Consider the following 12,270-nt stretch of genomic DNA (forward strand, 5'->3'; position numbering starts at 1 on the left):
TGATAGCAACAGGACTAACCTTTTGAAGCTAACTCAACACTGACCCATTGCTATTGATTGTACAGCCTCCTCCATACAACATTCCAATCTGTCACAGCATCGTAAAAGGATCACCATCCCAAACAACTAGCTTGCCAATACAAAGAATATTGCCAAGTGTCACCTCCTCCAAAAAAGATCACAAAGTTTTCTTTTCTTTTCTTTTTTCTGTTTTTTTGTTTTTTGGTTTTTTTTTTTTTTTTGGTTTTTCGAGACAGGGTTTCTCTATGTAGCCTTGGCTGTTCCTGGACTCATTTTGTAGACCAGGGTAGCCTGGAACTCACAGAGATCCGCCTGCCTCTGCCTCCCCGAGTGCTGGAATTACAGACGTGTATGCTTGGCTTGCAAAATTTTCTTACTTAATATTTAAGTTTGCCAAGTACAGGCTGGATGTGGTGGTTCACACCTTTAATCCCAGCACTTAGAGGGCAGAGGCAGGCAGATCTGAGTTTGAGGCCAACTTCGTCTAACAAGAGCCTGTCTCAAAAAAAAAAAAAAAAAAAAAAAAGAAAAGGAAACAAGGAGTATCTCGGCTAACAGCAACTGTCACACTTTGGATGTGGTCTGAGTGTGTCCCTAAGGGCTCATGCATGTTGGTGGCTTGGCCCTCAGTATGGCAGTGTGGAGGTGTTAAAAGCTTTAATAGGAAGGTCCTAGCAGATGATTTAGGTCTCTAGAGACACGGCACTAAGACAGTTCTTATGGGCCTCCAGGTAATTCCTAAAAAAAAAAAAAAAAAAAAAGATACAAAAGACAGTTTGCCCCTTCCTCCTTGATTTCTGTATCTGCTCCTCTCATAAATGACTACATCGTGGTGTGAGACAGCCCAGGGCCTCTCTCTACAGGACCTACTCTCAGACTCCCCATGAGCTGAGTAGCTATCTTCCCTTCATGAGTATCCAGCATTGGTAACTGCATTAGAACAACAGAGAAGGGGTTGTTTCTTAGTAGCTGCTCTTTGCCAGTGTTCTGCCTTTCTTCTTTGACCATGGAGACAGACCTTGAGTTGGCATCTGTTCCTTTCCTGTGCTTGCGCCAACAATTACTCCCCAACTTGCTGTAAAACGGTGTTTATTGTGCTCACAGACTCTGTGTGTGAGTGAGCAGACACAACAGGGATGACCTGGCCAGGGTCCACACTGTCCCGGGTCTGAGTTGAAAAATGTTAAGAGCAGGGAACCACCAGTCACTTCTCAGCTCTCTGGGGTCTCTCCCCATCCCTCTGGTGGAGTGGCTTCAGTATAGATGACTTCCTGTCAGCTGAGGCGCCCTGAGTGTGTGTCCTAAGCGAAGATGGCGCAGGAGGTAGCTGATCTAGCTGAGGGACCTCTGGGATCAGGGTCACCACTTCATTCCATCCGTCAAGGTGGTGACAAAGGTCTGCCCAGATGTAACACAAGGGAATACAGTTGACTGACATAAGTCAACACCCGCTTCCCACTGTAAGAAGCTGACAGACAATGCAGACACTGGTGCGGCCCGTGTCTGGGACAGCACCCACCCTACAAGTCTCCTTACAGAGAAGTTTCTGGTTCCACAACATACATACGAGAGGCTACTAAAGGCAGACAGTTTCTGATCCAGACGTGCAACCTCAAATACTCGGGCTTTGAGCTGTGCAAGCCCCAGCAACCACCTCACTCACCCACCTCCCACACTCCCCAAGCTGGCTCCTGCCCTGTGCCCCACACGCTTCATTCCACTGCCAACCTCGGATGAGCAAAGCTCTTTCCACTGCTTCACTTCCACACACACATCTTTTGCACTGAAGGGAAAATCAAAACACTCTTTACCTAGCCTTATTTCCAACCAAATTCAGCCAAATTCAGGTGTTCATTCATGACAGGCAGTAGCAGAGAAAGTGAGGCAGGAACAAGACGCCCCCGGGAACACACACACACACACACACACACACACACACACACACACACTCCAGCTAGGTCCTCCCTCCTAAAGTTTTGAGAACCCCCAAACATCACCACGGCTGAGGCCCAGCCTGTGAACACACCTGATCCCCGTATCTATTCCTCAGTGGTCCTTTACAGCTTTTGGGTGCTCACCGGCATTCACAGGTTTCCAACTGTATTTCATCCCTAACGACTTACCCAGGGTTAACCCCTTTCCTTGTTAGCCACTACAGAACACCATCTGGGGAGCACCTTCGGTGAGCCTACACTGACTCTGCTCCCTTTTGCCTCAGTGCTCCAGCGTGCCAGTCCAGTTTGTGACTGCTACACCAAGTGCTCTCACTTGTGTCTATTTCCCCACTGAGCTTCCATGAGTTATTGTGAGCATCTCCAGGAAGGGCTTCCTCGGCGGTGTCATTCATTCCGCGCTGCTTCCCCTCGCTGTCTTATTATTCTGCGGGCAGAGTTAGACTGTCTTTTTCTGTATTTCCAGCCTGGTGCCTTACACGCACAGCGTAAATGCTGGTACTCACTCTTTGCTGGTAATGTTGGAGGTAGGGTGCTTCACAGAAGGCAACACCTTCTGAGGGGCTCCACCCCACCCCCGCCCGCCACCAAGTGGAGTAGACAGTGTATTGAGACAGAACAGCCAGGAGTACTTTCTATGAGTTGTCATGTGGTAAAGACAGCCAGATAATGGTGAATTCTGTCACACTCCAAAGAGAAGACGCTGAGGAAGTACACAGGGGTCACACAGCTAATAGTGAGCTGCAGGCTCACATTTAATCAATCTAATTTCACTGAAGACAGGTAGAACAGGGTCAAATTATGTTGATGCAAGACCTCATCTTGATGCTATTAAAGAATTTGGGAACTGGGAAGGAAGGAAATTAGGCATTTAGGAATCCTGGTTTGGTAACAGTGTTGGTTACATCAGTGTGGGGGAAATTAAAAAGGAGGCCTTGGAAAGCCTTGATTTAAGTGTGCAATATCCACAGGAGGTCCTGCAAAGGTGGTCTGACATGCCCGGCATGTCTGGCGATGGTTCTCCTTGTCACGGCAGGAGGGGACTAATCTGGTTCCTACTAGATGATCTGTTCCAAGGTGTAGTCTCTTCATCACAGATAACTGTCCTCATCTTGTGGGTAGTCTGTCCTTCGACATCTGTCCTGCGACATCTGCCTTGCTGTCCTTGTACACCCAGAAGAGCAGTCAGTGCTTTTGGTTTCTGTTTTGTTCAACAGCCAAAGCAGTTTGTAAGTAACTTACACTGTACATTTTCAATCTTAGACATGGTGGCCGGCTCCTCATCACAGGTCTGTTGCTGTTTTAGGTTGTTTTCGGGATTGTATTCCTCAGCATAATAGCTCATTCAGCCCACATCACAACAAAGCTTTTCATGAGTATTGCCAGAGTGTTTTAAGAGGCCTATTTTATTAGCCCTTTGCTATTTCACAGATTCAGTACTAATTTCCTTGGTGCAAAAATCCAGTATAGTAACTTAGTCAGGATTTGGTGAATTAATTCAGTCAAGTTTTTGCTTCCTTAGTCCCACCCTCCCCCCGTTACCAAGCTTTCAGAATTAGCTTTTTTGAATTTACCACTTCTACTGAAACAAGACACCACGAAAATCACAACACTGAGCGTGTTGCAATGTGGCCATACAGTCATGTGTTGCTTGGTGAATGAGCTAACTTTCTAAGTTTCATTTGTATTTATTTTGTGTGCATGTGCGGGACATGCCACACTGAATGTTTGGAAGCCACTCTAGGCTTCCTAGGGAAGGCAGGGACTTCACCTGCTGAGCTGTCTCACAGGCCCTGCTTTTGGTTTGTTTGTTTGTTTCTTTCTTTCTTTGTTGACAAAGTTTCACCGTATTGCCCAAGATGGCCTGAAATCCAATATGCAGCCCAGGCTAACCTAAAAATCATGGTGGTCCTCTGGCCTCTGCCTCCCAAGTGCTGGCACTACAGGTACACACCAATCACATCTTGGTTAGGAAGTGGGTTTTGTCATTTGTTTTTGCTATCGTCCCTCACTGAAGTCAAGGAAGCTTGGGGGGGGGTGCTAAGATTAATTTATTTTATTTTATGTATATGAGTGTTGTGCTCCCATGAATGCCTGGTTCCTGTGGAGGTCAGAAGAGAGTATCAAATCCCTTGGAACTAGAGTTATGAACAGCTGCGAGCTGCCAAGTGGGTAATGGGACTCAAACCCGGTTCCTCTTCAAGAACAAATACTCTTAACCCTTGAGTCATCTCTCCAGCCACCAGTAGGTGAGGTTTTTGTTTTGTTCTGTTAACAGAAGTTACTATTCACTAACTTAAAATCACCTTTTCAAGGGCGCAAACACAGATCTTGGGGTTCTGTAAGAAAAGCAGATGTCAGGCTTTCAGAACTGAGATTAAATAGGTCTTGGTGGCGGAACGCTTTTCATACTCAAGAAATGAATCTGAGGCAAGCCAAACTGACTGAACCATATCCCCAACCTCCCCACCCCCATCTCTTCAGCTGTTACATGGGGGAAGGCCAGGAAATCTTGAACCTTCCTTGCAGGTCTAAAACCTCAGAGCTGACTTGGTGGAGGCTGTGCAGGATGAGAAGTGAAGGAGGGGGCAGTGACTCACACCTAGACAGGTTTCCAAACTTGGGAAGTGGTGGCCCTGCTGGCTGCCGTAGGAGTTGGAGAAGGAAGCGGGCTTTCTTTTCAGTCTGCCTTTGCTTGCTTGTTTGAATACCTGTTTTTCTTGTAGGAGATGTGATGATGCTTGGTTTTAGCAACTGGAATGTTCTGTAGGTGGCTAACAAGGAAGGGGTTAACCCTGGGTAAGTGGTTAGGGTTGAAATACAGTTGGAAACCTGTGAACGCTGGTGAGCACCCAAAAGCTGTAAAGGACCACTGAGGAATAGATACGGGGATCAGGTGGGAGAAAGAAAATTGTACACTAGAGAAGCACAAGGGCAAGAAACACAAGCAATTCCAAGAACACAAGTGTGATGGGTTCAGAGCCAAGAATAGTGAGAGTAAGGACCAGTCAGACCCCCTCCTGACCCCACCTGGGTATCAGTGGTGTGAGAACTACGGCAGGGCATTGTGGGAGCAGCATGCTGTGCTTGGGAATGAAGTGCCACCTCAAGAGGCATGTGTGTTCACAGGCTGGGCCTCAGCTGTGGCCAGCTGTGGTGTTGTTTGGGGGTTCTCAAAACTTTAGGAGGGAGGACCTAGCTGGACTCTGTGTGTGGTGTGTGTGTGTTTTCCCAGGGGTATCTTGTTCCTGCCTCACTTTCTCGGCTACTGCCTGTCATGAATGAACAGTTCCCCCCTGCCACACTCTCCCACTGACATCATGTTCTGCCCAAGCATGTGAGGCCAAGAGACCATGGACTGAACCTTCTGAAAGCCTAAGTCAGAAACCAGTCCTTCCTCCCTCGTTCTCTGTAGGACTTGGTCACAGTCATGCCAAAGTCAGGGATGCATGGCAGTGAGTAGGGGTCAAAATGTGATGACTGTGGAGAATTAAGCAGAGACTTTCTTCTGAATTTGGCTGAACTTAGGTTGGCAGTAAGGTAATGGAAAAAGTGTTCTGATCTTTCATTTTATTCCTTAGGCAACAGGCAGCCATTAGGCGGTATTAAGTAGGTTACACCTTCTTACACCTGCCTGGGCCCTGAAGACTGTATTTTGGTCTCCAATATGAAATTCACATGTGATTATTCAAGAATAACTAAGGCCCTTAAAAGTAGTGTCACTGAGGAACTTAAATTTAATTATTTTAAAAACTGATAGGCAATTTGGTTGTCAAAAACTGGTATGTTTGGAGCTATTAGGGCATGTGGATTTCTCTCTCTCCGTTCTTGTTTGAGATAGCATTCCATGTAGCCCAGGCTGACCTCAAACTCATTATGAGGCTAGCTGCTGAACACCTGTTCCTTCTGCCTCTCACTTCCAGACACTGTAATCACAGGTATCCCCTATCATCCCAGACTTTGAATATTTCTTTTGAGCTCTGAGTTCAGTGAATTCTAAATATAGAACAATATATTCAAAAATTTAACATTCAAATTGAAATAAGATAGAAGTTTAAAATAATAAATTTTGAAGACTTAATACAAGTATCTTTAATTGCATGTTGAAGCCAAGTGCATGCCTCTAATGTCAGCACTCATGAGGCTGAGGAATGACTTCTGAGTTTAAGGCTAGCCTGGGCTACACCGCAAGTACAGGCCAGCAAGTTCTACATAACATGACCCTATCTCAAAAACAAACAAACGAACAAACAAACAAAAAACTCACAGCTAGCAGTAATATTTTGAATCTACTAAAAAGACATTAAATCACCTTCACTTCTTTTTAATGCAACTACTAAAAAATTAAAATGATAATGCATGCTCATAATTCCAGCAATCAGAGGGTAGAAACAGGATCAGACGTTCAAGGCCCGATTGGGATACATGAGACTTGGCCACAAAAGGAAGGAAAGGAGGAAGAAAGGGAGGGAAGAAGGGAGGGAGAGAGGGAGAAAGAAAAGGAAAGGAAAGAGAGCTTGCATTATATTTCTGCTGAACAAGTTTTTTGTTTGTTTATTTGTTTGTTTGTTTTTTAGAGACAGTGTTTCTCTGTGTAACCGTGGCTGTCCTGCAACTCACTCTGTAAACCACCCTGGAATTCAGAGATCCACCTGCCTCTGCCTCCTGAGTGATGGGATTAAAGACATTTGTCACCACTTCCTGCTTCTGCTGGACAGTTTTAAGCAAATACATCAAACGACAGAAGAAAGAAAATGGGAGTAGGAGCACTCAATTCTCTTTCCTAAGCCTCTACACAGAAGAGAGAGAAGCCTAAAGTGTCTGAATTCTGCTACCCTCAAAACACCCCTGTTTCTGTAGCTTTTCCTGCCATAACAATTCCTAAGGCACTGTCTGAGGTGCTCATCATCTGTGGAAAGCACGTCTCCACTTATGGACCACTGTCATTTCTACTTAATTCTGACATGATTTATTGCACTGATTACACTAGCAGCACCTTAAGGGTCACAGCTGAGACATCTTTACCTTTTCTACATTGTGATGCATTTTTATCTAGTTTTTTAAACTTTTCCATCTCGTGTGTGTGTGTGTGTGTGTGTGTGTGTGTGTGTGTGTGTAAGTTCCCACATGAGGAGGTCAGAGGACAACAAGCAGGACTGCTTCTGCTAGGTGTATTCTGTGGATCAAACTCAGGTCATCAGGCCTGGCTACATGTGCCCCTATCTACCAAGATATCTCAGTGGCCTTCAATACTGTTAAAGAGATATGCATAAACATACTATCACACATCTGGAAACACCGATGTGACTGCCTTGTTTTTTTCTATTGCAACAAGTGACCTATGACAGTGTTCTAATAAGCAAGTGCTGGTAGACTCCAGGGGTGGAATATCAATATGCCTGAGCGAGGAAGAATTTTCAAAAAATTTCACTCAAAGGCCAACAAAATTTTTCTGGTTATCTCTGACATCTATTCACCACCAGAGACAACTTTTGCAATTTGGGTGCTAAAAACTTCAATTCTGGGGCTGGTGAGATGGCTCAGCAGGCAAAGGTGCCTACTGCCACGCCTAAAATTCTAGAGTTAGATCCCTAAAAAGGGACTCTCCTGAATGTTGTCCTCTGACTTCCATATGTGTGCCACGGCACTCACATACCCCCCCACAAGAAAAAAAAAAAAAAAAAAAAAAACCTTCCATTCAAGGGAAAGTATACAGCTCTAAATTAACTCTAATTTAAAAAAGCAAAAACAAACAAGCAAACAAAAACAACCAACAACTAAAAATCTAAATCAATTCCGTAATGAATAACACGTTTTCCAAGCACGTAAATTTTACTGTTAAATCTATACCTTCCTATTCTCCCATCTAAATTAAGGCAAAGCGAAAGAAAAACCCTCTTAAGGAAATGTACTCGCGGTCTTAGTCGGGTGCTGGGGGGGCCGTTAGTCCCAAGCAGAGGCAGGCAGATCTCGAGGCCAGCCTGGTCTACAGAGTGAGTTCCAGGGCAGCCAAGGCTACGCAGGGAAACCTTGTCTCGGAAAGCCCTCCGCACCTCCCCCCAAAAAAGCAGTCATAATATATTTGACTGTAGACACCTTGGTTAATAAAGCATCTCACGTAAAATAACATTTACATTTTCTCAGGACCCTTAAATACAAAAACAAACACCCACACAACTGGTCAGCTTTTACTACTACACAAATAAGACGCAAGTAGCATCTAGTAAACAGCAAGGAACACTTCACAGTCAGTAGAGCAGAGCTCATCCTGTCTTAACTTTACAGATCTCAGATTTTTGACATTTCTCTGATATTCAAAGCATAAAGCTGACATGTTATTAGAAGTAAGTTGCAACATCATAATTGCTCTTTCTTGCATTTGTGTAATGGCTACAAAGTTGATACAACAAAGTGCAATTGATGTTTCCATCTCCCAACAGACAATCAAAGATGGAGTCAGAACAGCTCCGTCTCAAAAAGAGGGCGGTTGGCTTCCGAAAGGCAGAACGCGAAGTGAGGGAAACCTGTCAAATACCCGGGACGAAACCAAGGAGTTCAAAAGAAACACTCATTTCCTTCGACACGGTGGGAAAATCCCGGTGGCCCACAGAAAGCCTTGGAAAGTTTGGTTTGGCTGACTGCATATTGTTTTCCTTCCAACATCAGCACCGGGCCCGGAGGACCTCTTCCCCGGGGAAAGCGCGCGTCCTCCCGCACCCGGCTCCCGCACCGGCTGGACGCCACCGGGCGGGCCGAGGGGTGGCCGTCCCGGGCTAGCTCCCCGACTCCACAATGGAGCTCGCCCCCGCGCACGCCCACTCCAGGAGGGCCATTTCCCATTTCCTGCCCAGATGCTGTCCGCCCGCTCCAGCACGTCGCTCCCCACCTGCGGCGCGCGACCCCGAGAAAGTGGGGGTGCGGGCCGAAGGCGGGATCGCGGGGGGCCCAGCCACGGACGACGCACGGCGTCCGGGCGCAGCGGCTGTGCCGCCCTGCCTCGATTTCCCTCCCTTCCCCCAGCGGCGGGAGTCCTCGCACACACTCACCCTTTCACCACAAAGAAGGGGTCCTCCATGGACATGGCGCCCGGCCTGGCAGCCCGAGCCCTTCCTGAGGCCTCCCGCGGCCAGCGCCTCGGCCGGGGCGACCCGGAGTAGCGGTGCGCGCAGACCCGGGCGCCCGACGGCCGTCGACCCAGCACTCGGTCAGCGCCGTGGGCCGAATCCCACTCCAAGCCGGCCCCCACGACAGCCTCCTCCCCCGGCACCTCCGGCTCCTGGCCCCGCCCGCAGGACCTCGTCACGACCAATCATGATCGCGTACCGCAGCTTCACTTCCGCACTCACGCTCACGTGACTCCGATCTCCCAGGCCCTTGCGCCGTAGAGGGGCGGGGCCTAGGCTTGCGTCACTAGACCCGAGAGGCGGAGCTCTGGGTGATGGGGGTGGTCTTCTGCATCTCTGCTGGGAGAAGGCAATGAGGATTTTAAGAAAGCAGTTGCCGAGACACAGACAGATTTGCATAGGCCTTCTACCTTTCCTCTACTTTTAATACTTGCTTTTAACGCCATGTGATCTACATGACCATCTCATCCACGACTTGCACTAAAGGATTCTCAAATAATCTGATTGCGGTAAAGTCTTACGTCATGTCGTGTGTAAAGACTGTATAAACATCTTTATCAGTATTCTTCTGGAGGATGATCTTACTGTTTCTATTTTGTTAGAGGCTTCATTCTCTCCTCACAAGGTCACACAACCCAGACATCACAGAACAACACATCCTGGCCACTTTCCCCAAAATGTATTATCTTTTGAAGTTCATTCTGAAAATGAACTTCCCAGCAGAGAGTTGAAGGGCAAAGAAGGAGCCAGGCAAAGTAACTTCCTTTCAACTATGATTCCAAAATGTCCAGAGAGCATTTTATCTGGCACACTTAGTGAAATGAAATATTAGACACACTGTATGTAGCTTTCATGAATGAGGGCTGTGACCTTTCACTGCTGATAATCACTGAGCTATCTCACAGTGAGGTAATCACTGTTATTTATTATCTTCGTTTTATGAATGAGCTGTGACTCTGGGAGGTTTAGTTACTTGCCCAAAGTCTCTAGTCTCCTTGGAGCTTGCAGCAAACTAATTCCTTTTGAACCTGCAGTCCTTCTTTGGAATGTAAATGAGCCAGGTGGTGGTGGCACACTCCTTTAATCCCAGCACTCAGAGGACAAAGGCAGGTGGATCTCTGCGAGTTTGAGGCCGGCCTGGTCTATAGAGCTAGTTCTAGGACAGCCAAGGCTACGAAGAGAAACCCTGGAGGGAGATATAAACTCTGAGGCCCCGAAAATCAGGGACACCTGAAGGAAGCTGTTGCCCAGAGGAAAGCAAGAGAGAATGAAGCGGAAGAAGTGAACCTGATGTTTTCCAAGGAAAACAAACACGTAGTAGCTGGGTGTGATGGAGGAAGGGGTGAAGAGAGAAGAAGTGGGAGTCAAAGACGCCAAGTTTCTCTGAACTCTTGAGGGAGCAGTGGGGGGCAGATGTGGAGAAGGGGCACTGCTGGGAGAGCTGCAGGCTTTGGTTACCTGCATTCTGAGACGGGGAGATAAAAATGTTCACTTGACAGGGATGCACTTGTGTAAGTGCAAGGGCAGATGAGCCAGGAATTACAAGCGACACCTGGAGCCCGATGCTTGAATTTCAAACCTCGGCTCTGCTACTTCCGGCAGCCGTGTTCAAGCAATTGTCCCAATTGTCCCCTGCCCTTACGGTGGCTGGATACCATAGTAACATCTTTCTCCTACAGTGTACAAGGCTTAGGACAAAGCCTAGCACACCTGAGCTTTTTCCTCTGTTGAAGGGATTGAGGACTCGGAGATGAATACCCTAGTCTTCAAGGAACTCTCAGGCCTGTGGGAAGGAGCATTCAGTCCCAGATAATGAGAGAGGGCACGGGTAACCAGAGAAGCACAAAGCCCAGATACAGGGCTGAGATACCAGTGCACTTTATGGGTGTGTGGGGGCTGGGCTGGGAGGCTCCTGAACGGTGACTAAAGGTAGGAGGGATCCATGAAGTGGATGAGCAGGGCAGCCTCTCCAGCCAGAGCAAAGAACAAACCCTAACATGGCAGCTACCAGCAGCCTGAGTCATTCCCTTTGGAGTTAAGGACCTCCACTCAGCCACAATCTTGACTATACCACAGAAAGATTTCAGGATGAACTATAGTGAAATAAAGTTAGTAAATGCAGTAACTACTTAGAAAGCGAGTTGAATAGGAAAGGGCAGCACACAACCTGGAGACATGGATGTGGGCTCCTCACAGAGAGTCACACTTGGATGCCTATATGGATGATTTTGTGGCTTTGAGACGTTTCAACTTCCCTAAGGATGTAAAATACAGGGTTTAAAGATTAAGCAAAGTCTAAATTAAAGTTTAAAAGTTAAGTAAGCATATGAACTTGTTAGCTTTTTTTAAAGGACTTTTTTTTTTTGCAGTAAATGAAGTTGTAAAGTGTTTTTATGGGGTGCATTATTTAGATTAGGGGTGAAGGGTCTGAGAGACAGCTCGGTGATTAAGAGCCCTTGGACAGCTCACAACTGCCCGTTATCTCCAGTTCCAAAGGATCTAAGTCCCTCTTCTGGCTTCCAATACCTTTGTGCAACACACACACACACACACACACACACACACACACACACGCACACACGCGTGCTCGCACACACACACGCACGCACACTTGTGCACTCAAGAATCAGATCTTACATTTAGGGATGAGAGGTGCCAGTATGGTAAAAACTCAGCATTACAAACATTCTGGTACAGCCGGGCATGCCTGTAATCCCAGCACTTGGAAAGTCAGAGCAGGAAGATCTCTGTGATTTGGAGGCCAGTCTGGTCTACAAAGCTAGTCCAGGACAGCCGAGACTAAACAGAGAAACCCTGTCTCGAAAAACTAAATAAAGTAAAATAATAAACAAACAAACATTCTGATCTCCTGTAAGAATAGTTCACTCAAGTCAGTGAGATTAATTAGTGAATAAAGGTGCTTGCCACCAAGCCTGAGGTCTTGAGTTCAATCCCCAGAATCCACATGATGGAAGGAGAGAACTGATTTCTGCAAAATGCCCTTTGACCACCATATATACATTGTGTTGTGTATATGCACAAGTTTGTATACACACACACACACACCCCACACATACACACCACACACAGATAAATGCATAATTTAAATTAACAAAATTAAAATTAACAGACTAGTTCATTTGCTGTTTTTAACGTCAGTCTTAAGATGTTTT

At 46.6% G+C, this 12,270-nt stretch overlaps 1 protein-coding gene across 1 annotated transcript in view; it reads right to left on the reverse strand.

The window, feature by feature from the left end:
• Positions 1 to 9,242, reverse strand: part of Stx6 (syntaxin 6) — a 43,898-nt gene extending 34,656 nt beyond the window's left edge. Inside the window, exon 1 of the mRNA XM_055624601.1 lies at positions 9,020 to 9,242. Coding sequence (XP_055480576.1) covers positions 9,020 to 9,054 — 35 coding nt within the window. The 5' untranslated portion in view covers positions 9,055 to 9,242. The remainder of the gene's footprint in view (positions 1 to 9,019) is intronic.
• Between the last annotated feature and the right edge of the window lie 3,028 nt (positions 9,243 to 12,270).

Source organism: Psammomys obesus, unplaced genomic scaffold (assembly GCF_907164565.1).
Source record: "Psammomys obesus unplaced genomic scaffold, mPsaObe1.curated_primary_1811, whole genome shotgun sequence".
NCBI lineage: Eukaryota > Metazoa > Chordata > Mammalia > Rodentia > Muridae > Psammomys > Psammomys obesus.